Source organism: Falco biarmicus, chromosome 2 (genome assembly GCF_023638135.1).
Source record: "Falco biarmicus isolate bFalBia1 chromosome 2, bFalBia1.pri, whole genome shotgun sequence".
Lineage (NCBI taxonomy): Eukaryota > Metazoa > Chordata > Aves > Falconiformes > Falconidae > Falco > Falco biarmicus.
The window spans coordinates 37,959,453-37,985,499 of NC_079289.1; the positions used below are offsets into that span (position 1 = coordinate 37,959,453).

Sequence of the window (26,047 nt, forward strand, 5' to 3'; positions counted from 1 at the left end):
GCTAGTTCACAGTAGTTACCTGAATCTTCACAGGTCATAGTATTCGAGCGAGCTCAGAGTCACTCAGCTGGGAAATCCTGCACTCCTATGCAAGCTACCAAATCTTGCCACCTTATTCTTCTCAAGTGTCTGCCTTTTATATATAAAAAAGGATGGTTTCCTCTTAACGTTTTTAGATATCTCATTCCATGCATGTGGGTTTTGGGTTGTGGGGTTTTTTTGTTTGTGTGTGCGCGATGGTGATGGTGGTGTAGTCCCTCAGGATTTGCTAGATGTCAGTGTCTGACTTTGACTTGAACGTTCGATCCCATCAAGTGTCTGGGTTAGAGCACACCTGGGATCGATAGTCTGGGAACACTGGCAGAGCTTGAGAGAGTGATGTTAATGTTACCTGGGCCTATCAAGTGTACTTGCCTTCAGATGTTTTGCATGGCTTATAAGTTACACTGTGGATGTTATTTTTTCCTAAAAGAAATATGTCTTGAAGCACTCATGAATATTTAAATATTTCTTAATGTATAATAAGCTTTATTTCTTAAGTCATTCTTCTATTCTTTGGGAAATGATTTCTTGGTAAGTAGTGATTCAAATGTTATTTGGGCAAGTACTCTGTTTCAGACTGAGTATCTAGCAAATACCAATTATTTAATGATTGCTGTGATATATTTAAATAAAATGAAGAGCTATACAGAGAAGGCAGATTGCCAGCTGCATAAAAATGAAGACTGGGGCTTCGAATAGCAAATGTCACAATTTCTGACCACTCAAGTTAAAATTATCTTCCTTTTATTTCCAAGTGTTTTTGGAGGTTTGAATAGGTCAGCCCTTGTGAATTGATTAGCTGAATCCATTTAAAACCTGCTTGGTTTTCATATGAACAAGTTTATTGTATGCTTACAGAATTTCTGCAGAAAGATACTGATCCTGGACTACCACCACAAGGGTCACAAATGCTGTTTCCAAATGTGATTGTGGAGGAGATGTTCTATTCTAATTTTAACTTTTTCATGGTATTTGACAGTATTGATCCACTATAATGTGCTTCCATTTATATGAGTGTCTTTGTAGCCTAGGCAAGCAAGAATAAATTTTATAGGATAGCAATGTTAGGTGCCCCAGCCCTTGAGGGCTTAACCATACAGTCTTGCTCTTTAGAAAAAGATGTGGTTGTGTTGTTTGTTGTGTGTGGGACGGGGATTTTTTTTTCTTGGAAGTGCATGAGTGAAATTATAACACTTAAATGAAATCAAGCACAAATAGTTGATCTTGTAACCAGTTTCCTGTAGTTTGGGGGAGCGGAGGGGCATGAGGAGAGCAGTGTTACTCTGAAATAATGGAATGATGCCTTCTGTTACTTTGTAAGTAGAGCTTTTGTGTTTTTTTTTTTAGTTTTTTTGTTTAGAAATTATATAAGAAATCTTTTACTCGATTTCATCTTGTTGTAAGGAAACTGATTACATGAAGTAATTTTCCAAGTATTTTTAAATCTGTGCTTCACCAGCACAGAAGATAGAGAGGCATAATCTTATATACAGAAAAAAAGTTTTCCTAATAAGATACATCATGTGATACTGTAATATTTTTTTCTTTAACAGGTATCTTTCAGATGAAGGAATTGAAGCTTGCATAAGTTCCTCTGAAAAAGTTAATACGAATGACATTGTCCTAGTTGCCCTTAATGTAAGTTATGATTGTGAAAACTTTCCTGACAAATCATGCTAAAAATGATATATCTGATGGCTCAAGTGTAGGTTTGTGTAGCTAATTAAGTGTACTGTTGTCTGTGTGATTTACAGAAAGGACAGAATACATATACTTTCTCCTTGTGTGTATGAGTTGTGAATTTTATTTGGAATTAACACCTAATCCAAACTGTGAAGCCTGGAGGAGAAAAATGAATGTAATTTGCACTAGGAAAAAACTTTTTGTTCATGAAATGTAAATCTAAAGTTGAAGTAAAAGCAGTAATAAAGTCAGAAGTGCTATGTACTGACAGGAGTATGAAATTGTAGTACAAAATATTAATTTTTTGGAGATGAATAAAACACCCTTACTTAGTTTGACTTTTGAATGTTATACTCGTTAAAGCATATTCAAACTAATGGTGAATTTTCCTGTGTTGTGTACATATTTATGTAACTACAAACAGGTTTTTTTATTTACTGTAGAAATCTGGATTAGTAATAGTTGTTCCTGCCTACCAATAAATACAAAAATATAGAATATAGAGAAACAACTTAGAAGCAATAAACCTTAATACTTATAAGGACTCGACAAGTGTGCATATGAATTCCTGTTTTTCATAGTTCTAGTATATACGTTGTTGGTACACACTAGTAAGTCTGCTCCTTTTCAGTAACAATAAAAAGAGGGCAGCTACTCAATCCATGCATTTGTTACTTATTTTTAATTTATTATATCAAAATTATGAAGGAGATTTTTGAGAATTTTACATTTTCTTTGTTTAAAACTTCTTAGTCATCCATACTCAAAAATTTTACAACTTGTATGCGCTGTATATGGACTTATATTTTCCAAGGGGAAAAATAACATAGTAGAGCGCTTGAAAAAAGTATTCTTTCCTAACGAAGTTGTGGATGAGAGTTGTTACAGATTATTTTGCTCATCTTTGAGATTCAGCCAAACTGCTGGCTTGAGATGATGCTTTGGAAAGAGTATCCCCTCTGCTCCTTTATTTTATTCTTTGAAGCATTGTGTTCAGTCACTCGTATGTACGCCTGCATAAATTCATGTAATGAATTTGAAAAGAAGTAAAGCAAAATTACAATGCAAAAATGCAAAGAATGTAACAGAATACATGCAGAGGGCAAGCATTTGGTTTCTGGACTGTAGTTGCATGGCTATATGTATCTTGAGAGTGCATTACTACTTTATAAAAAAAAAAATTAAATACATGCTGGGTTTTCCCCAACATGTAAATTATATGCTGGATCAAGCACTAACATAATCATATATACATATATGTATTGTATTTCAGGTTTGTTTGGTGGATAATTAAAATAAGATAGAAATGTTGCACAAGTACTCCAAAGCCGGTTTTAATTGCTTATCAAATTTTTGTTAAGTCAGTTTTTTTTGATGCCCAGAAGATTAAGTTGCTTGTTAGGTAACTAGGGAATATCAGTGTGGCTTGAATGGCAGGATTTCAGTGAATTTAGATTCCACTTCTTAGAAATTCACAAATTCTTTCCTTGACTGCTAGAGACACATTTCAGGCGGAAGAAACCAAAATGTTAACTGACCTTTTATTTTCTGTGTGAATTGCTTAAATGAGTATGAAATAGACATGAATGTACTTCCAGTCCTTCAGATGTTTTTATTTTGTATAAAATATTGCAAAGACTTTGTAGAAGTTGTGTCCCCTTCTGCTGCTGATTGCAAAGCATTTTGCTGGAGACCGGTCAATTATATGCATATGGAACATGTGGGAACAGTTTATAGGAGCATGTGTGCTATTCGGAGCTACTCAGAGTAAATACACTTGAAGACCATACCTACATTTAGTTTTTTGTTGTAGGGTACCAATATTTCTCATTGAAAAACAGAATAAACCACTTGTTTATGATGTTTTAGATACTAAAATGTAGCACTGCTCAGCTCTAGATTGGAATGCTGAAACAGCAGTCCATTGGTATATATTAATGGCAAGTTAGTGTACAAGCTGTAGTAGTAATTACATTTAGCCCTCCTTTTGGAAGTGTTAATGGTCATGATAAATAAGGAGTGTTTTCACCTTCAGTACAGTAGTCTGCACCAGCCTGTCATATTTAAAACAGCAGGCTTATTTCAAGTAATGAAATTTAGAAAATTTTAGAAAACATTGGTGATGTAGGCTGCACTTCTGTGCTGTGTGGTTTAATACCAGCCAGAAATGGAGTACCATGCTGCTTACTCACCCACTTCCCTGTCCCCTGGAGGGATGGAGTAGAGAATTGGGAAGGCATGTAAACTCTGAGAGTTGAGGTAAGAACAATTTAATAATTAAAATAGGAGAAACCCACAAAATAATAATAGTAATTCTAATAACAATTAGTATGAAAAGGGGGAGGAGAAGGGGAAAGGAACACATGTAAATGCAGTAAAAACGTAATGTGTAAAGTTTAATTGGGTTTTATTCCATTTCCTATTTTCATGTTTGATCTTTTAGCCATCCAGTGCATCCTTTTGTCACACATCGCCCTGATTGGTATGCTTGTCCAAAGTGTTAGGTGAGAAAAGTGTTTCTGTAGAGATTCCTTTGTTCAATCATACAAATTCTTTAGTTTAATATTGTCAGTGGCTACGTTGTGCAGTTGCTGAATAATGGCGTGCAGCTGTCTACCTCACTTGAAAAGAAGTAATCAGACATTTCAGTTAAAAAGCATTTAATGGAAATAAAATTGAAGCTTTTATTCCAGGTATAATTGCAAAAATCATCTAAATCTTTTTGAAGGATTTGCATATGTAAAACCATACAGACTAAAAATGCTTTTCTGTAAGTGCCAGATGGAGAGTGAAGAAAGAAGTTTATTCCTGTTAAACTTTGGAGCTATGTCTAATAATAAAACATTACTTAGTTGTTTCATTTCCTCTATTAAAAGCATTTAATCATCCTTGAAAATGTGCTTAAAACAAAAATTAATTTAAAAAGGTAAAAGACTAATTCTGTGAACTCTTTAATTGATTTTTTTGCAGCATATGCAGTTAGTGATTTATTTTTTTTTTTAAGAAATAGTTGGCGTTATAGAAGAAAAATACCCTTCTTTTTCCTTTTTTTTTTTTTTTTTTTTTAAAACAGGGTATTTTGGGTTAATATTCTCTTGTCTCCTATATTAATTTCAGACAGATTTAAGAACGATTGGCAAGAAGTTCCTCCCCAGTGACATCAATGGCGGAAAGGTGGAAAAGGTAGACAATATTTTTACTTAACTTTTTTTTTTGTGTTCTGTGATTTCTGTGTAATGACAACCTTCTCTGGTGCATTAGTCTGGTTTTGTCATCATTTCATATACAAAAGAAACTTAATACCTGAGTATGTTGTAGGATAAATATATGAACATATTAGTTTGCCCACTAGGCTTCATAAAGAAAGGACTCTTTCTTTATTTCTCAGCTTTGAAATGCTTAAATGAATGTCAAGAATCCTAGCCGCTTGATTTATCACTCAAAGGTTATTTAACCTGTTTGATCTTGACATGGTATCAGAAGTTCATTTTTTCCCTCTCCTTTGTTCTTGTGAGGGCAGCAAAGCAGGTTAGAAAAAGCCAAGCAGCTGTAAGAAATAAATTTCTATTTTGTAAAACTGAACATCTCAGAAAAAGTGGGAAAATCAATTTAATTTTATAGGATCCCTGTTAAGTTTGCTGCTGTCCCCTCAGAGTATGTGCTTCCTTGTGTTACTGTGTGTCCTTTTGAGGATTCTCATTTTTGTTACTGACAGTACAAAACAGTATATATGTAGGATCCTAAATAAGAAAACAGGGACCATTACTGAATGGAGCTGGATAAATTTCCACATGGGATTGTCTTACAATTGATGGAGATGGAGGACTGGATAAGAAGATTGAATGCTGCAGGAATCTGATCCAATCCAAACTTTTTTGAAAGTTTGGTTCAAGGTATTTCTGTTTCCCAGTTTGTCAGATAGTTGAGAGAGATCAGTCCTTGCAGGCTTTTTCCATTTTTAATCATTGAAGACTGAAAATACAAGGAAAAGGGTAATTTTCTTTCTCTTAGGTAATGACTTCTGACAACAGGGGCAGGAATTTTGAGAAGCTGGAGGAAACAGAACAGAAGAAAACTATGGCCCCTAATGGTCTTCATTAATGAGAAATGTTTGTTTAAAAAACGGCATTTTTTAAATTCTAGAGACGTACATCTGTCATTATCATTAAGGAGCCAGGAGTTTTTACATGTGAACTTCTAGTGAAATTACTGTTTTTATTTGGATCACAGATCTTAGCAAATTAGTCAACCTCCCCTGCCCCCAAAAGCCCAAATCAAAACAAACACCTGCAAACTGTTTGCTGAAGGATGATAATACTTCAGGTTTTGAGAAGTAATGATTGCACAGAAAAAGTCAGCGTTTGTCTCTTATGTATAGTTTTTAGTCCAGACTGCTAGTGTACTGACTCTGCTTTTTTTTTTAACTCCTGTTTCCTTTTTTAAGTAAAATTAAGCAAATCTGACTACTTAATATATGCTGCTATTAAGCTTGCAATGTATATAAATACTTTATGTTACTGTCATTTATCAACACATATTTCTGTATTTGCTTTATATGCAAGTAAGGATACGGTTGAGACAGGAGTAACTTCTAAATATAATCTCTCAGTAGAAAGCAGTTATTTGTGGTTCAGCAATGCTTCAGAAAACAATATAAATTACATGCTACTGTTTTTCCTGTCATCCAAGACTAGGTTCAGTATTATTTAACTTGAGAACATATGTATTTCCATATTGCATAGAAAATAACTTATTTTGTATTAGTGGCAAATATTTGCATAAAAGCTGAGATGATGTCCTAGTGTGAAACGATGTGGGTGTTTGACCGTTTATAGGTGGTTATTAACTTCAGTATTCAATACACAGAAATGTTGTATTCACTCATTTGTCTGTGTTACGTAGTTTTAAAAAAATCAATATTACCAGCATTAGCCACAAGATGGCCACATTTGCATAGGATTTGAAAAAGCTGAACCCTCCCATTTCCATCTAGATGGCTGCTATATACCATAAATACATGTTAAGTGTTCTTAATGCAATAAAAATGCAAAGGAGGCTATAAAGTTATAATATATGATTTAGTAATGCTGTTACTTTTAAGGCATAACTGATTTTCTTCTGAGTATTTATGTTTCATTACAATGGAAACATTCATTGCAGAAGAAGCATTCAGAAAGGATTTCCTTTCCGAGCTCAGAGACATGCTAAGAGTACTGACAGATGGATGATAAGCAGTTACAACATGAGTTACCAGTGATTCTAATTCCTGTTTAAGGTTACTCATACACCTCCCAATTTCTGTCTCATTACTTTAATACAACTAACTGTGCTTTGTTGCCTTTTAGTGTCTCTTTGAATGTGGATTTTGGTTTTCTACAGGTGTGCTTTTTTTATATTTTGTTGTTGTTAAAGGGATGATCAGATTTGCTGTTCCAGTTACAACTGACTAGCATTTAAAAAAAACCAAACAACCCTCCAATCTTGAGGTGCTCATCTTTATCTTCCAGTGAGAGTGATTGCTATAACAGATCTCCTGATGTAACTGTGTTTGAAACTCCAAGTGTCAGAAATTATCCTATACATTTTTAGTTGTTTGTTTCTTTTCTAGTTGAGATGGCTTTGTCAAGACTATGCATGTGGTAATGCTGACAGATCAAACTAAGTTGTAGTCTTTTTAGAAACAGCTCTTTGCCAGCTTTAGGTAAGCTGTGGGCCTTGAGCTCTTCACCTTGATGAGTGTTTTGATTGTGTTCTTAGCTCCTAATGCCTACTTCAGAAGCTTTTAAAAAGGCATGATTTTTGAGAAAAAGTAAATAATGTTAGATACAATAAGCTAAATATTTGTGAGAGGCTGACTAGTTTTTGGTTTCAGACCAGACTTCGAGTGTGTCAAAGCAGTGCCCATAGAAGATGGTCCAATAACAGTCTTGAAAACAGTAGAATATAGTCTAGTTGCTATATTGCAAAACTGGTTGAAAATTACTCACCAGTTATTGGGCATTGCATGAGATCTTATCTTTAAGGTAGAGATCTAAAGAGATAGATTTATTAGAACATTGTTTTCTACGTTGATCACATTGGCAAGTATGCTTATAGATATTTTGTGGCTAGCTTTATCTGGAGCATCTCCCCTCATTCTAAGGATGGCAGTAGTTGCTTAATTCCTGTTTTTGAGCTGTAATGTCTTAATTGGCAGGCATTGAGGCAGGTGTAAGTACTGTTTGGAAAGTACTGCTACAAAGTAGTTTTACTGACATCCTGGATTTCCTGGAAAGGCTATTGATTCGTTGTAGAAAGAGGTAGTATTTCCATGTTTCCAACTGTTGATCAGTTAGTCCCCTCCAGTCCGTGTGTGTAGTTAATAATTCAGAAATACTTTTTTTCTGAACATGACATGATGTGCTTAGATTTGTTTATTCATATTGAAGTAGCTTATAAGCTAACTGCATGACTGAATGATCTTTTAATTAATTTAACCTGTGTCCAGAAAGAGCTGAGTATATTTTATCATATGATATGTAGATATTTGTTTGCTTCTGGTTTTGTGGTGGGTTTTTTTGTTTGTGTGTTTTTTGGTTTTGTTTGTTTCTTTTTTTTCCCCTTTCAAAGAGTCATGTATGTTCTGGAATTAGCACTGCTAGGTTTTGTGGATAAAGAGGAAGGTGACATGGTATGTCTCAATGACATTAAACTTCTATTTCTAGTCATTCCTCTTATCCCTCTTTCTGCTGTTTCACATTTCAGACTCTGATTTACCCAGCAGTTTTCACATACATTAATGTAAAACCTACAGTATAAATGGCATTATGTAGTATAAGATATTATTATTACATTTTTCACCTTGAAAAAGGAGACAGAGCATTAATTATGAGATTAATGATGGATAAAACTAGTGTTCATTCCTCAACTCATTTAGCCTATGTTATGTACTCTTATTTCCATCCTTTAGACTCTAAGTAGTTAAAGCTTAGTGCTTCTTTTATGGCACATAATATTTCTTTATTATTCTACTGTTTCTTTTATTTTAGTTTGTTTTTTTTTTTTTAAACAATTATTAATTAGTCATCTGAACTGCTTTTCATAGCATTCCAGCCTTAATGTGTGCAGTTGCTGGTCCCGTTAGAAGATACTTCTGGAGAGAGCAAGCTGCAGCTGTACTATTTGGAACTTTAGAATGAAGGCATTACCTCAATAATACAGTTTTGTATATAAGAGAACAGTTACAGGATCACAGAGTGGTTGAGGTTGGAAGGGACCTGATGAGGTCATCAGGTCCAACATCCCTGCTCAAGCAGGGCCACCTAGAACTGGGTGCCCAGGACCATGTCCAGACAGCTTTTCAGTGTCTTCTAAGGTGAAGAGTCTGCAATCTTCTTGGGCAGCCTGTTTCAGTGCTTAATCACCTTCAGAGTAAAAAAGTGTTTCCTGTATTTTGCTTTGTGCATTCTCCAGGCTGAACAGTCCTAGTTCTCTCAGCCTTTCCTCATAGGAGAGATGTTCCAGTCCCATCATCACGTCTGTGCCCCTTTGTGTCTAACCTTGGTGTCCATCCTGTAGGAAGTTTGGTCTTTTCTATGAGATCCATGAAAAGATTAGACTCGATGAGCCATTGAGTTACACTGCAGTGGTCCATCAGTCAGTATTTTAAGAGTTCTGGACTTCACTACTGTCTCCATTATGGGCTGTTCGTTAGGGTTTCTGTATCTGTGAATTTAATTTATTACTTTTTCATCCTCTCATCTGTTTCATATGCTGAATAGCCATTAACTTTTACAAAACGTTGTAAAATGTACAAATCTTTATAAAACCATTAATTTTTACAAAACACATATCCTTTCATTCCAGGTATTATTACAGTTTTGTCAAATGAAATCCTTTTTTTTTAAAGGGTAGGGCTTGTAGAAGTGTTGAAAGAACCCATTTTAATCATGATCCAAACATATTGTCCATTCTGAGAAGGAATTAAATTGATCTAGCTGATGTCGTGACATGTTTTTTCTTCCACTTCCTGCAGGGAGGAGCTGGACCCTAGCTGATGTAGAAATTGTTTGATGTATTCAACGTAACTGTATGAACTGTTCAAATTATTCAAAGTGTTAGTAAGGGAACTGCAAGTTGCATTTTTATAATGGGAAGTGGCACAAAACCTTAATCGTTGGGATAGAACCAGCCTTACTACTTAAGATACTTGGTAATTTACTAGAAATTTGCCTCACCATTCTCTATATGACATTCAGCACCTGACTGCTGAAGAAGTTTCAGATTGGCTGACTCTGATTAAATGTGTAAGTTTACCTGTTGACCATAACTGATCTGATTTTTGTTTGTTAATTTATATTTTTTTTTCCTGCCATGATTCTCACAATGGTGCTTTAAAATAGTCCACACAAGGAGGACTGGCATAGGCCTTCTGGATTCACTTGGAATCCAGTGATGGTTGTCCTCCTCCTGCAGGAAGACTGACTCCTGTTTATGGTGTCACTATGTGCTCATTTTATGTGGTGAGAGGGGAAATGAGCTGAATTGGAACTGGGGGACGTTGATGCTCTAACGTCTTGATTAAGTCTATAAAAATAGTTGTGTTAATGTGGTACGTTTGAGGAAACTACACACTTTCATTCTTCTTTTACACCTATTTTCCGAAGTGACATGTAATTTTCTGTGTTAAGGAAGCAGAAACTACTGTCCAAGCTCAACGCATGCACAGCTCTGCTTTATTGTAGTGCATGTTTGACGCTGCAGACAAAAAGCCCTGAACGTACTGGCTTGTATGTTCATAGTTAGCCTAGCCTGCGTATCTTTGCAGTCCAGATTTTAAGGGATCTACCAAACAATTGTTTAAAACCAAAAGCAAGTACCCAGAACTAGAACCTGCTCAACATTTGTGAAAGAAATTGCCACTGTAGTAAAGCTACTATTCAGCTGGCTGACAAACCTAGTTTGGTTAACTAGAAATGCTTCTTAGTTGCCTAGTGTTTCTTCATCTTTGAAGACATTGTATAATGTTAAAAACTATTAGTGTTAATTTATGACAAGCATAAATTTTTGTTGAAGCAACTAGTGAGCGTGGCATTGTGGTTCATTCACTACTACAGAAAGAACCTTTCCATACAAAAATTTAAAGGGAATTTTTTTGTGTGGTGGCTTTGCTGTAGTTAATTGATAGAGGAGGGAAACTTGTTTTCATAGTATACTTTAGTTTATCTGGTTTTGCTTGTGTTGAAATAAAGGGGAAAAAATTTCAATGTGTATGAGAAACAGAACTGGTCTTTTAATTGTTATTGAAAGAAATAATGTTCAGTCAGCATTTACTAAAAATACTGCTGTTCTTATTTATGCTCTTTTCTTCGAACATTCAGGATTGAAGGAAAAAGATAAGAAAGCTTCAATTTTCAGTAGATTCCAAATAAAGGAGTTCTTCAGCTTTTGAGTAATCCTCCATCCCAATACTGTATTTTCCATGGTTTGATTTGAAGTCATAGACAATGCAGGTGCCTTCAAATTTTAAATTTACTTGAAAGTGTCAAGAATAGGAAAATCAGAAAATTTAGCTTATATTACTGGCTATTGTCTCAAGATCACAAAACCATGTAAGAAGTGACCTTTGTAGGATGCTGCTTTTGCTCCTTTTAGTGACTGTTTTCTTCCTCCTCCTAGTACAATTTCATGCTTTGTTGATATTCCAAAGTATTTTCCTTTTTCTTTTGTTCTCATCCTAAATAAAGTTTCTGTTTCCTTATCTTCTGATTTTTCTAGTTTCACTGCTTCTGTTCCTTTACTAATTTCTTTCTTCTTTATGTATGTTTACCTCCTGGTTATCTGCTCTCATTTAGCGTTATTCTGGGCTACCTGCTCTGTTTCTCAAAGGGAAGAAGCTGATGAAATGTGCACTTTTTCATCTTTTCTGCTGTCTCTTCAGTACTGGAAATCACTTGAGCAGTAACAGATTATTCATTTTTGTTTCTCATGGGGATTAGAATTACTTTGTACTCAGCTATAACTGAAATGTGAAGTGGATTGGTCAGTTCATTTTGGCTTTTTTTTTGTGTTGTGGGGTTTTTTTTTTCTCAACATAAACTGTGGTGTGTAAAGTGGAGCATGCTGCATTTTTAGGTGACGTCCCTTGAGGTTCTTACGTTCTGATTGCACCTCTGAAGAAGCTGTGTTTCTACTTAGTGTTTACAAAGAGATTGTACTTGAAATGTATGCTTGATGCAACCAGTCTTCAGGCCTATTTTTTTTTCTTTCTTTAGAACGTTTTGTCAATGAGACAGTGTGGTACAGCATGTGAAATCTTACTGGAACTGCATAGTATGTTGGAAGTGATAATATTTGTGGGTTGGTTTGTTTTGCCCCAGCTTCATTAACTTTTTTCCATAATTGGTATTGCAGAGATGTATGAAGTATCACAACTGTGTCTCTAAAAAAGCTGGTTTTGTTATGCTTTAGAATATATAGTGTATGAGTAATAGATATTGGACATGACTGCCTGATCAAATTACACTTCTCTTTGCCTGGGGGCATCTGTTAGTGTGTCTAGGTATTACAGTGTGTTTGCTTAATGGTGTTAACAGTTTTGTCTTTTCTGCTTTGCATATGTAGCTGGAAGGGCCATGTGTTCTGCAAATACAGAAAATACGCAATGTTGCTGCACCAAAGGATAATGAAGAATCTCAGGCTGCTCCCAGAATGTTACGTTTACAGATGACTGACGGACACACAAGCTGCACAGCTATAGAATACAGTAGCATGTCAAAAATAAGGTGAAAAACGTTTCTTTTCAAATTTTACTGTGATACTTAAATGTCCTTTAAATAATGAAAGTGTCTTAGTGATATCTGGAAAAAATTGCTCGGCAAAACAAGCTTCCTTCTCAAATTCTGTACATAAAGGAGGACCTTGAATTCAGCATGCAAAGGTGTATATGAATGTAATATACAATACCGTGTATGCTGAAGTACATAATGGAAGAAAGTGGATTTTTGCAGCTATCTGCTGAGTCTGTGTTGACACAGCTTGCAGCATTTTCAGTGTGTGCAGACTTGACCCAAATTCCCAGTTTTTAGGAGTAGCAGAGCTTTTGCCTGACTTTGGTAGCAGGAACGTCACAGATCTGACATACCTAAGTTAGTGCAACTAGTGCTGCTTTACCATGGGCAAAGCTTTAACTTGGGTTGAATTAGTAAATATTTCTTCAATTAAAAGTGAAGACCAAGAGCACTAATTACTGTTGAGGATGGGGATTTTTTGTGTGTTTGGTTATGAAGGTGCTGAAAATTCTCTTTATAGTGTTTAGTCTCTGGAGTCATGGTGCACTTTGCTTTAGTTCAGATGACAATGTAAAAAAAAAAAAATAATCTTCCTCTCTCTGCTAGCTGCAACAGTTAGATACAGATATACACTTCATTTTTTAATATCATATTTTACTATTAAAATGCTCCTTCTCAGCAGGAGCCAGCTTGCAGTTTAGTGTGGTGCTGTCTTAAAAGGTAGAACACTTAATGATACTTTAATTTTAGCTTCAGCCAGCAGAACTTGGAATATCATATTCCAATGTGAATATAAAGAGAAGAGCAAACAGGCTCCTGTGTAAGTAGATTCTAGATCACAAAATAAAGAACAAAACCCAGAAGGAGACATAATTTAAAAGGTTTTAGATAAAATTTCAAACAAGTCAGAGAACTCATCACTCTAGTAATGGTGTGAGCTCTTTTCAAGTAATGTTGTACAGAAATTTAATTTCTGCTGTGTGTGGTTATTTCAGGTTTGAAGTTAGACTGTTAACATGGAATAATACGCTGTTTCAGTACATAGTGTTTCTTTAAATAAATAAACCCTGAAGTTTTCTTTTCAATGGAAAGTTCTTAATGGTTAGGGTTTTCATTTACCCTACCCCTCCTTTGCACAATTTTCATTTTTTCTATATTTCTTGTCTTGTCTAATTTTTACAATCTCATTTTCTTTGCTTTTATCAGAACAATAGTGAAAAGCCATTAATATTGCTAAGGTTAATGCCACTGGTGCTGAAATTGGCTTACTCCATTGTGAATGTTCCTCACCATGTGGTATGGTCCTGTGATTCCAACAACAGATTTAGCATATTTTAAAGAGCTCATTGTGTCTCAGTTGAAAGGTTACATCTGACTGTGTCCTGTTTCTCACAAGAACAATCAGTTTCCAGATTGTGCTGCTTGTCTTACCTTCCAATTATGGGTTGGAGATGTGTGATTCTTTTATGCATCTGCTGTTGTTTTTCACTGGTTAGATTCACATGACAAGAAGGCAAGGCACCTCCTTTTGGGAGGTGACCACAGAGAGCATCCATATGTTTTAAAATGATAGAGTAATGAGATAAGCAGCACTGCAAGATGCATACTTTTTGTATTTATTGTGGTACAGTCCTGGCTGTTAGTAATGTATAGAAAGCTTCTTTTCTAACAGCTCTTTGTTTTCTTCTGAGTTAAACAGCTAAAACAAATGAGATCATTAACCGTCTGGAGATCCTCTATTTATTAACTATAAATACAACCTAGGATGAGGAATTTACTCGTAGACAACTAGCTTTGAGATATCTTCTGTTAGTCTAAACTAGTCATATCCTTCATTTGGTATTGTTAAATTGGATTTTAACCAAACAGACAATTTGCAAACATTAATCTCTGTTAGAATCTAATTTGCAATATGGCATTTTTGTGTGATGAGTAGGAAGTATTCCAATAAAGCTATTGAAAAGTACTGTGCATACTGAAGGAATTATTGCAAAGGTTTTTGATGCTTATTTTTTATTATAAAATATGACAATGTTGGAAGTATGAGAGACTTCTGTATGTTTTTGGTAGCAGAATATTAATAACTGTATTTGAAACATTTGGCTTTGTTTCTGCTTCTAGCCTGAACACTCCACCTGGAACAAAAGTTAAGCTTTCAGGAATAGTTGAAGTGAGAAATGGATTCTTGCTGTTGGATGACAGTAACACAGCAGTTCTTGGAGGTGAAGTGGAGCATCTGATAGAAAAGTGGGAATTACAAAGGGTGAGGTAACACCACTGGAAATGCTTGTCTTGCAGGATGCATATTACATTTAATGATATCAACCTTAATGTGTTGACTGTGAATTTTCATATGATGAGCTTTTGGAACTTCACTGTCCCAATAGTTTTAGGGATGCAGCCAAATATATGTAAATTAGGCCTTATGTATAGTGTTGCAAATGAGGAAATGATAAGTGGCCCTCCGTGGGAACTGATTGATTTCATAGTCTGCAGGGACTGAAAACATTAATCAAATGTATAAAATTTATTTTATTACAGTCATGGGTGGTTGCTTTCCTAAACAGTATGTTCAGTACCAAAATATGGTGTGATGCCTTTTACTATTACCATCTGCAGGCTCTGTATTTTTGAGGCAAAAAAAAACCAGTTAGTGTGTGGAAAGCATTGAAGTTGTTAACCTTAAGTATGAATTCTGTATTGCAGATTTTATCAGTTCTTTAGGTAAATTTGTGATTAGAAAGACAAATTGGAGGGTATAAAATCTTTCAAAAAGCTATAAATACTTCTAAACATCTTTGCTCTGTTTTAGCTTGGTTCCTGTTTCAATAGAACAAAAGTTGCTGCAGGAAGACTTTTCCATACATTTCCTCACAAATTCCTAGGGCAGGAAGTTTTGACCCTGCTGCCATCAATCCTAAATACTTGTCAGATGAACTCTCACTACTACTACCAAACATATCTCTCTATTTTTACATCTGCATCTCCAGAACAGAGTAGCTGCTTATGAACATGATGGTCATTTCTGTGTAAAGTACTACTTTTATTGTTGGTGATGCTGAGTTTGGCAAAGTTGCTTTTGTTACGGCTAGCCATCTTTGGTGTTTGTTTGCATCTTACAAATTTGAGCAAACTGGCCCAAAATCTGTTTGAACATTTGGGTTACACAGTGTCCATTCTATTAGATTCTGGCATCCTTTTCGTTCTTTTGTAGTTGAAAATACTTTTTAAAAAACATTCCTGGTTTTAAGTGAAGCTGTCTGATTAAAAAGAAGTTTCTGGGGCCAACAGCAGAAACATCCCATTTTATTGGTTTTTAAGTCTTGTGAGTTCTCTCTCCAGTCAAAAAACACTTAAGTTTTGAGATTGATGGGGACAGGAGAGACACACATAGAACTAATGTGTCCTGAAGGATGACATATAATTTGTAAGGGAAGGGTCAGTAGAATCAGTTAGCTTTCTTGGTGATAATTTGGACAGTCCTCATTTTTGTTCTTTCCAGTCTTCAATAAATGAATGCTACTTTATACATATTAATTTGTTTTTGAGGTCAATGTCAAGAAATAATTTGAAACATGTTCTTTACAAGAAAGCAAATAATTTAATAACATTGGAGTGCTGCTGACTACAGCAACTCTCAGCACTTGTTAGCCAGTTCTGTTGGCTTTATGTAATGTTTAAAAGAGAGGTAAGTAAATTTTCACTGATTTACTCTGGTAACATTAAGTATAGAAAGGTAACTATTGCTTATTGCTATCTGCTCAATTCTCTGGTTCCATCTTGCAATTTGCCAGAGTATTGTTTTCTTTTTCTCGTTGCCCAGCTGACGGCACATGGTCAGGTTCCCAGCATGAATGTGGCTGTGTCAGAAAACTTGTGGGTGACAAGAAATCAGTTTGGACAGGTGAACTGTGACCACTGGAAATCGTAGTTCAAGTTCTATATCCAGACTGACAGCTAGGCATATAGGGCTCAAACAAATCTATAGAAGTGAAGTGCTACTTTCATAGCAGTTTCCTTATGAACTCTATGTTTCTGTCTTGTTCAGAAAGCTTTACAGAGGCAAACGGTTGACAAATAAGCAAGACTGTCAACTCTTGATGATATTTAACTTAGGACATTGCCACTCCTTGTTTAATCTTGCCACTGAAGCTTAAATGAAATGCTAAACTGTGGTAGCATAAAAATAAAGAAAAATTGTATTTGGGTGACTACTTGAAATTACTTGTTTTGAAGCCAGGTTTTTTTCTCTCCACTACAGTGTCTGAGAAGTGTTAATTGGGCTTCTTGTGTAGGTGATGAAATAAATGTCTTTTAGTAAAAAAGTTAGTGCTATAAAGTCAAATAGTATTGCAAAACTTTAGAATTGAAGTTGTTTATCCAGTCTTAAATTATTACCCTTGCACCTACCTGTCAGCTTCTAGTTGTGTAGTTGCATTACCTTACCGTTTTGTTCCATTCAGAATGACATTTGAAATTTGCTTTTGGGAAGAATCAAGTTTTAGTAATGGGAGACTCACGCTAAAATATAGTGCATGTGGAATGAATGTGATATTATTACACTGCATGTGGAATGAATGTGGTATTCCTTGTAGCATTCAATTTTACCATAAGCTAGTTCTTGCCTAGAAATTTCGATTTTTTTAAGTGTCGCTGTTTAAGTGATGGTCAATAAATAAGGAGTTAATGAGAATGTTCCTGTGTGATCTTCTAGATTATTTGGAAATATAAGGAAATATGTCATGGATTTCTTTAGGTGCGAATATAGTTCCAAATAACTTGTCTTTCATAGTTTTCTGGTGGTGATTGGTGTTTTAGTCGGTAAGAATTTAAGTCAGTGAGGATCCATATCTGCAAGAGGTTGCTGGCACCCTTCTTATGAAGGAAGAGTACTTTGTATTGCTATTAATCAGAATAGGAGGTCATATGTAAAGTGAAGGTTGAAGGAAATTTTGCTGAGATGATTGGGGAGACTGGTAGGCTTTTATATTTTAAAAATGCATAATCCGTGAAATCACATTTTATCTGAAAGTAAAGTTCTCTAGTATACTTAATGATTCTTCAATTTTAGTGAAGGTGAGGCTAAATACTGAGTTTGCCTTGTGGGAAAAGGGGGTAGTTTATGTATACTTCAAAATTCATATTAGAAAGTCTGAGGGTATAACAGTATATAATATCTATAAGTTCAGTCTCCTATTGTAAGCCTTTGTATCTTAAGAGAGTCCCTCGGAAAATTTTTTAATGTCACAATCGAAATACAGCAGAAAGGGAAAGACATGCTAAATGTATTTTAAAAGAGTTTATTCTAAGTGGTAGCTGCTGCTGCTGTGCTATGGGCAAATTTAACCATAAGGTTAAAAAAATACTGTTGCCAGTTTGCTTGTTATTTGGTGCAAAGTGAAATTTAATTTCCAGAACAGTTGTTCTCACTTCTCAGCTGGCTACCTGAGAGGAAGGTGTCAAGGCTGTTTTTTACTATTAGGCAGAGTTCTTTCATTTTGGATAACAATTTTATGCAATAGATTGTTATTTGATGATTCAAATATATGATTCAAAAACAGCTAAATGTTAGTAAATATGGAGTGTGTTCTTAAATGCTTTTTAGCTATTTGTCAAATTACATGTTTGAGCAGTAGTTTGAAACAGTCTTTTTCTTGTATGTGTTTCCTTCATTCTGATTTGGGAAAGAAAAGAAATAAAGGTTGACCTTAAACTTAAACATGTTCTCCCTGATTGTAGGACATGAGGAATTAACGATGATCAAATGTTTGAGTTCTTAGGCTATCTTATAAATATTTTTATTATAATTTGATTCAGTGCTGGAGTTTATTCCAGAGTTGCCTACATTTCTCTAGATCCAAACAAAACAAAAAGTGTAGTAGGGTTTATTGGACCTAGCATGCCTACCTTGGGTCAGCGAAGCGGCTTCGCCATGAAATCACTGTTGAACCCTGCTGCTTCATTTAATAGATTACAGAAGGTTATGAGTGTGCTACAGTGGTCAGCCCTTGGTTAGCTCATAATTCTAAGGCAGCACTTCAAGTGATGTGATTGAAACTAAAGCAGAATTTTTTTATGATTTATGATTATTTTTTTTCTTCACCCTTGAAAGGAGCCATAACTAATATAGAAAATGGCCTTTGGTTCCTGAATGGAAGTAGTTAACTTACAAAAAGTGGACCAGAAGTTTTGATTTGGGTATTGATTAGCCAAATTAATCTCCCATACTATGTGAGAATTTCTTAAAATATTGGGTTAAAGCATATTCACATTTATACTACAGCTCTCACCTGATGGAATTAAATCAATTTTACATCAGGATAATAAATATATAGGTAAATGGTTAAATAGAGTCTTAAGTAATTGAAACTTTCTCTGCTGATGGGGTGTAGTAAATGATGTATATAATCATGCATGCGTATCCTAGTGGGCAAGGAAGGGACAACAAGAAATGAAGATGATAAAAGAGATGCATTATACGGAATGCAATTTTGAAGCATTAAGAACCCAATAAAAGAGATGCATTATACGGAATGCAATTTTGAAGCATTAAGAACCCTGTTCTTCCTTTTTCCACTTTTGAAACAAAATATTTGTGTAATACAAAATAACCAATATATTGATTTCAGTGAATTTCACTCTTGCAGGTTGCTGCTGTTGCTACAGTTTGTAAAGAAAGAAAAAGTGTATCAACTATGAACAGATATTTTAATGGAGTTTTTTGGGTTTTCCTGTTTTGTGGTTTGTTTTTTTTCTTTTTTTTTTTTTTTACTGTTGGCAACTAGTAATTTGTATTGTGAATGCTTTATTTTCAGGCCTATGTTACCAATTACCTGATTGTGGCTAAGAGTTTCGAGACATCTGTAGCTCTTATGTATCAGTAATTGTTATGTTTATTGTTATGTTCTTTGAGATTCAAAGATCTGCTGATCAATTTAGCACAGGTACTGTATTTCTCATAAAGCCATAGGGGAAATCTCCTAGTGGCACAGCATTTTGTTTCCAACAGTGTCAAAAAGACATGATTTTTAAGGATAGCACACAGCCCGAGCTCTTGTACAGCCTTGGCATCCAGAATTGTTGTATTATGCTTTATCAGGGGATACAATCCTGACTAATCCTTTCAGTATTTGCTTATGCATGAATTCATGAATTTCACAGAATGGTTGAGGTTGGAAGGAACCTCTGTGGTCATCTAGTCCGACCCTCCCTGCTCAAGCAGGGCCACCTAGAGCCTGTTACCCAGGCCAGTGTCCAGGCAGCTTTTGAATATCTCCAGGGATGGGGAGTCCACAACCTCCCTGGGCAACCTGTGCCAGCACTTAGTCACCCTCATGGTTAAAAAAGTTTTTCTAATGTTCAGAAGGAGCCTCCTGTGTTTCAGTTTGTGCCAATGGTTTCTTGTCCTGTCAGTGGGCACCAGTGGAAAGGGTCTGACTCCATCTTCTTTACAGTCTCTCTTCAGGTATTTGTGTAGATTGGCAAGATCCCACTGAGCCTTCTCTAGGCTGAATTGGTCCAATCTCTTTTTAAACATGCTGGAACTATGCCTTTTACAATGGCTAGTGGCAGCAAGTTCACTGGGCACTGTGTAAAGGAACATCTGATGCCTATTTGTGTGCCCCTTTGTTCTGTTAGTGTAGATTTTGGTATATAGCTGGTTTTTCTGCACTTGCTGTATGTGTTGCGTATGTGACTTTGCAAATTTTCATTATTTTCTTTGTTTCCCTGCCCCTCATCCAGCATTATCCTTAAGTGCTCCAGGTTTTCCAGTATATCCTTATTTTTTATGCTGAAAATGTTTATCTTGCAATTTGTGAATCAACAACTTTCTTTTACAGAGCTTAGCAAAACACAATAGGAGTAACATTGGGACAGAAGGTGGCCCTCCCCCTTTTGTACCTTTTGGACAGGTACAGTGTACTTCTCTTTCTGCTATTTTGCAAAAATACCCTGTATCATGTTATCTAGGGGACCTGGTTCCAGGTAGATAAAGACTATCAATACATCTTAGGTCATGATGACTTGGATCTAAAAAATGTGCCTGTTGAAAAAAAATGTCGGTCCTTGTCAATTTGCTATTTTATTTAAAAATTTAACATTTTTCCTCTCAATTTCAAATTAAAATTTATTTAGTATGTGGAGCCTTTGATTCTTTGGTCAGATCTTGTAGACAGTAACATAGTCCTTCCTTAAATGCTGAAGCTATTTACAAGAATTATATGAGCTACACCATGAACTAAGCTTAAAACATTAGTCATTCTTTTTGGCCTTTCTATTGGACCTGAGGAGTGTGCTTTCCGCTAAGGCATGTTAGATGTCCTAGGTGTATGCTTTTATTATCATGTTCTTTAGATAAAGTTGTGCTACTGTAATAGAGTAATCCTTTTTTTTTTTTCAATTGAGGGTAGGCAGAAGAGTGAATTCAAACTTTCTTTTGCTTTTTCAGAAATGCGCATCTCATGTGCAAGTGGACAGTAGAGAGCTTGATCGCAGAAAGACTCTGCAAATGACAAATACTGTAAAAACTGTTGTGGACAATGATGAATTTGAAAAGCAGAGAACAGCTGCTATTGCAGAAGTAGCAAAGAGCAAGGAGGTTAGAATGCATGTGTTACAGCATTTTACTTACTGTGATTGATCTTTTCTTCTTAAGTATTTCTTAAATGACAAGCGCTTTCTGATGTTTGCATTCTTATAATTCTACATATATCTTTAAAAAGAGGAATCAAACTGTGTCCTTTGGATTGATGAGTATGTTCTTATTTTAATAAAGCTAATAAATGTATATTAAATGTTTTATTGTAGATACGATTTTTATTTGGTGCAAGTATTAAAAAAAGTGTTTTTTACAATTTAGCTAAAGAGAGTTAAGTAATAAATACAGGTTATCGATTTTCAACTGCTTTTTTTCAGTTCTCAAAACCTCATGATTCCCTGCATTCAGTCAGAACGAATACCTAGGAAGTTCAGTTCTAACATGTCAGGGTTTTATGCCCTTCCTTGGTTTTCTTTTTAGTTTATTTTTCCCAAGGTTTGCTTGGGAAGTCATAAAAACTAGAATTATATACCCTTTTTACAGCCTCATTTGGGCATAGGGGGAAAAAATACCTACCTAATAAATTAATCTTTTTTGTATGTGTAAATTAGTCCTTTATTTGTTGATGCAAGTATAATCATAAAAATATCACTGCATCAAATTTACTGCACTTTTGCTACTAGCTAAATATTAAGGCTTATTTTCATAATTTCTGTTTACTGAAATGTTTTTTTTTTTCTGTGCTTCTCTGAAGACTAAGACATTTGGAGGAGGTGGTGGTAGTAGCAGAAGTAATCTCAGTGTGAGTGCTGGAGGGAATCGAAACAGGGAACTGTTCCAGAAAGAGAAGATAACAAAACCTGAGGGAAAGAATGAAGGTGTCTACCGAGAACTGGTAAGGTGGAAGACTTAAATGGAACCTTAAACATGTACTGTTAAGAAACAAAAAACAAATGTAACAAAAATAAAACCAAGAGGCCCTGACCTTTCAATTTAGTTTGAAGTCTGTTTGGAATACTTAAGGTATTTTTATACTTTACTGAGTTATATATGAGTTTCAATGTGATTTTTTGTAAAAAAAAAAATCAAGTAATAATAAATTGATGTCTTACCTAGTAAGTTCTAAAACCAAGTACTTGCAAAAGAAAAGTAGTAGTGTGTGTGGAACAGGACATAACAGTATAGTTTTATTTTCTTGTTTAGATAAGCTCAACAGTCTTGCATGTTAATGGGGGGTTTGAACCACCTTGATATCTGTTGGAGGGACAACACAGCAGGGCATAGGCAATCTAGGAGGTTCTTGGAATGATTTGGCAATAACCTCCTCCTCCAAGTGATAGAGGTGCCACGCTGGACCCTGTGACCAGCGGGGAGGGGCTGGTGGGGAATGTGAAGCTTAAGAGCAGCCTTGGGTGCAGTGACCACAAAATGGTGGACTTCAGGATCCTTAGGGCAGTGAGGAGGGTGTGCAACAAGATTGCTATCTGGAATTCTGGAGAGCAGACTTTGGCCTCTTCAGGGATCTGCTTGATAGAATACCATGGGATAGAGCCGTGGAGGGAAGAAGTGCCCAAAAAGCTGGTTAATATTCATGGATCACCTCTTCTGTGTTCAGCAGCAGTGTGTTCCAGCAAAGTTGTGCAAAAAAGCCAGGAGGCCTGCATGGTTGCACAAGGAGTTCCACACAAATAGGAAGCCTACAGAGAGCAGAAACCAAGGGCAGGTAGTCTGGGGGGAATACAGAGAAACTGTCTCAGCATCCAGGGATCGGGTTAGGAAAGCTAAAGCCCTGATGGAATTAAATCTGGCTAGGGACATCAAAGTCAACAAGGAAAGCTTCTGTAGGTATGTTGGTGATAAAAGCAAGAGCAGAAAGAATGTGGGCCCTCTCCAGAAGGAAATGGGGTATCTGGTTACCTGGGATATGAAGAAGGCTGAGGTACTTGATGACTTTTTTTGCCAAAGTCTTCACTGGTAAGTGTTCCAGCCACACTGCCCAAGTCACGGAAAGAAAAGGCAAGGACTAGGAGAGTGAAGAACTGCCCAATGTAGGAGAAGATCTGGTTCAAGACCAACTAAGGAAACTGAAGCCGCACAAATCCATGAGACCTGGTGAAATGGATTCAGAGGGTCCAGAGGGAACTGGTGGATGAAGTGGCTAAGCCACTGTCCCTCATACCTGAGAAGCTGTAGCAGTCCAGTGAAGTTGCCATGGACTGGAAAAGGAGAAACATAATCCTCATTTTTTAAAAAGGGAAATAAGGAAAACCCGAAAATCTACAGGCTGGTCAGTCTCAGCTTGGTGCCTGGTAAGATCATGGAGCAGATTCTCCTGGACGCTATTTTAAGGCACATGGAAAATGAGGAGGTGATTGGTGACAGCCAGCATGGCTTCACTAAGGGCACATCATGCCTGACAATTTGGTGGAGTTCTACAGCGGGGTTACAGTGTTAGTGGATGAGGGAACAGCAGCTGATGTCATCTACCTTGACTAGTGCAAAACATTTGACTCTGACCCACATGATGTCCTTGTCTTGAAACTGGAGAGACATGGATTCAGTCGGTGGACTACCTGATGGATAAGGAATTGGCTGGATGGTCACACTGAAAGACTTGTGGTCAACAGCTCAATGTCCAAGTGGAGACTGGTGACGAGTGGCGCTTCTCAGGGGTCTGTACTGGATCTGGTGCTGTTCAGCATCTTTGTTAGTGACATGGACAGTGGGATGGAGTACACCCTCAGCAAGTTTTCCAGTGACACCAAGCTGTGTGGTGTGGTTGACATGCTGGAAGGAAGGAAGGCTGTCCAGAGAGACCTTGAGAGAGCTAGGCCCAAGTGAACCTCATGAAGTTCAAGAAGGCCAAGTGCAAGGTCCTGCATGTGGGTTGGGACAACACCCACTATCAGTACAGGCTGGATGGAGAATGGATTGGGAGTGACCCTGGGGAGGAAGGACTTGGGGTTGCTGGTGGACAAAAACCTCAATATGACCTGGCAACGTGCATTTGCAGTCTAGAAAACCAGCCATATCCTGGGCTGCATCAGAAGTGTGGCCCAGCAGATCGAAGGAGGTGGTTCTCCCCCTCTACTCTACTCTTATGAGACCCCACCTGGAGTACTGTGTTCAGCTCTGGAGCCCCCAGCATAACAAGGATATGAACCTGTTGGAGTGAGCCCAGAGGAGGGCCACAGAGATGATCAGAGGGCTGGAACACCTCTCCTATCAAGACAGGCTGAGACAGTTGGGGTTGTTCAGCCTGGAGAAGAGAAGGCTCTGGGAAGACCTTGTAGCAGCCTGCCAGTACCTAAAGGAGCTCTACAAGAAAGCTGGAGAGGGACTTTTTACCAGGGAATATTAGTGATAGGACAAGGGGTAATAGTTTTAAACTGAAAGAGGGTAGATTTAGATTAGGTATTAGGAAGAAATTCTTTATTGTGAGGGTGATGAGGCACTGGAACAGGTTGCCCAGAGAAGCTGTGGGTGCCCCATCCCTGGACATGTTCATGGCCAGGCTGGGTGGGGTTTTGAGCAACCTGCTGTAGTGGAAGGTGTCCTTGCCCATGGCAGTGGGGTTGGAACCAGATGGTCTTTAAGGTCCCTTCCAGCCCACACCATTCTGTGATTTATTAATTAATTTTAATGTAGCTTTTCTTCTGAATTAATTTAATATTTATTTTAAGAATCTGTTTTCAACTGTTGCTTTGACATCAAGAAAACCAAGTGGTGCTCTGACACTTAAAACGACCAAGTAGAAATACTGTTGTTGTGACATGAGAATGTCATGCTTACATGGTAACAAGTACTGTTCCCTTTTGAGTAAGGCAGGTTACCATTAGAGAATCTGAATTTTTCCCCTTAACCCGAAATATCACCTTCCAATGTATTTCTTAACTTTATACTTACTGAGAAGTGTTCTTTGGGATCACTGCATTGAATTAGGTGGGTATAAAATGAGAAGTTATTGATGATTGTTTTGATTACTTCAGTAATCTAAAAGTTTATGATGGAGGAAATATTTTTATCAAGAACAACTCTGGAGAGGAATTTCCAAGTATGTAATAACAATGATTCTGATTTGAATGATGAAAGACTGAAAGAGCTATCACAACAATATAGTAATTCAGTGAACCAGTATTAAAATATTAATTATAAATATAATTTATTGTTGAATATTTTTCATCTTATTTACCTTTAACGAAGGTTTAAGAATGAGAAGAAAAGATATTTAGGAACAGTAACTGCCTGTTACAATTCTGTCCTAATAGTGTCTGTTGTCATCTCACAGCAAGGAGAACCTCCAGCAGTGCTGCCTTCAGCACTGTGCTCAGAAATGTCAATATAGAATTGTAGAAACACAGCCTGAAAGGGCCTCAAGAGGTCATTTAGTTATCCCTCTGCCCGGTACATTCTTGACAGCTGTGTCTCAACCTAAATAGATTTAAAAACCCAACAACCAAACAGATAAAAATGCCAACAGCAACACCGTGCCCCCCTCCCCCCTCCCCATTTAAATTAGTTGTTTAAAGTATTATCTTTTGTTTTTTCTATGAGTTGCAAGAAGTTTGTGTTACATTGTAAGTAATGTCTTATATTACTGATATAAAATGGTAATACTTTCAATTTATCAAAACTTAGTATTAAGTCATTTAACATACCTAGGTGCTGTTTAAAAGAAGCAAATGTGAACCCACCAAGCCTGTACAGAAAGCTGTCTTCAAACTAATGATTTTAAGATCTTAAAGCAATGGATAACTTACTTTGTCATTTTAGAATTGTGACATCAAATAGGTTTGATGTTGACTTTCATGTATATTGTTGACTTGTGTCTGTATTTGGAAACAGTTAAATGTTTGTAATCCATTTGGTGTGTTACCTTCCAAGAAACCTGAAGCGCTATACCTACAAAACAAGAAACAAAGATGTGATTTTTCTCTTTTTATTCATAGGCAGACAATAGATTGTGGAGGTCAATCATCCTCCTCTCTTAATAATCCTTGTAGGATATTTCCTA

The 26,047-nt window shown here is 36.3% G+C and overlaps 1 protein-coding gene across 5 annotated transcripts in view; it reads left to right on the plus strand.

Moving 5' to 3' along the window:
* Window positions 1-26,047, plus strand: part of TDRD3 (tudor domain containing 3) — a 109,069-nt gene that overhangs the window by 42,664 nt on the left and 40,358 nt on the right. For 2 of the 5 annotated variants that reach the window (XM_056327452.1, XM_056327454.1), the window contains exons 2-8: window positions 1,596-1,680; window positions 4,843-4,908; window positions 12,328-12,488; window positions 14,616-14,757; window positions 20,336-20,407; window positions 20,944-21,093; window positions 21,788-21,928. In XM_056327452.1, coding sequence (XP_056183427.1) covers window positions 1,596-1,680; window positions 4,843-4,908; window positions 12,328-12,488; window positions 14,616-14,757; window positions 20,336-20,407; window positions 20,944-21,093; window positions 21,788-21,928 — 817 coding nt within the window. Of the gene's footprint in view, window positions 1-1,595; window positions 1,681-4,842; window positions 4,909-9,962; window positions 10,011-12,327; window positions 12,489-14,615; window positions 14,758-20,335; window positions 20,408-20,943; window positions 21,094-21,787; window positions 21,929-26,047 lie in introns of those variants that run through there. The other 3 variants (XM_056327451.1, XM_056327455.1, XM_056327453.1) reach the window with 3 other exon arrangements.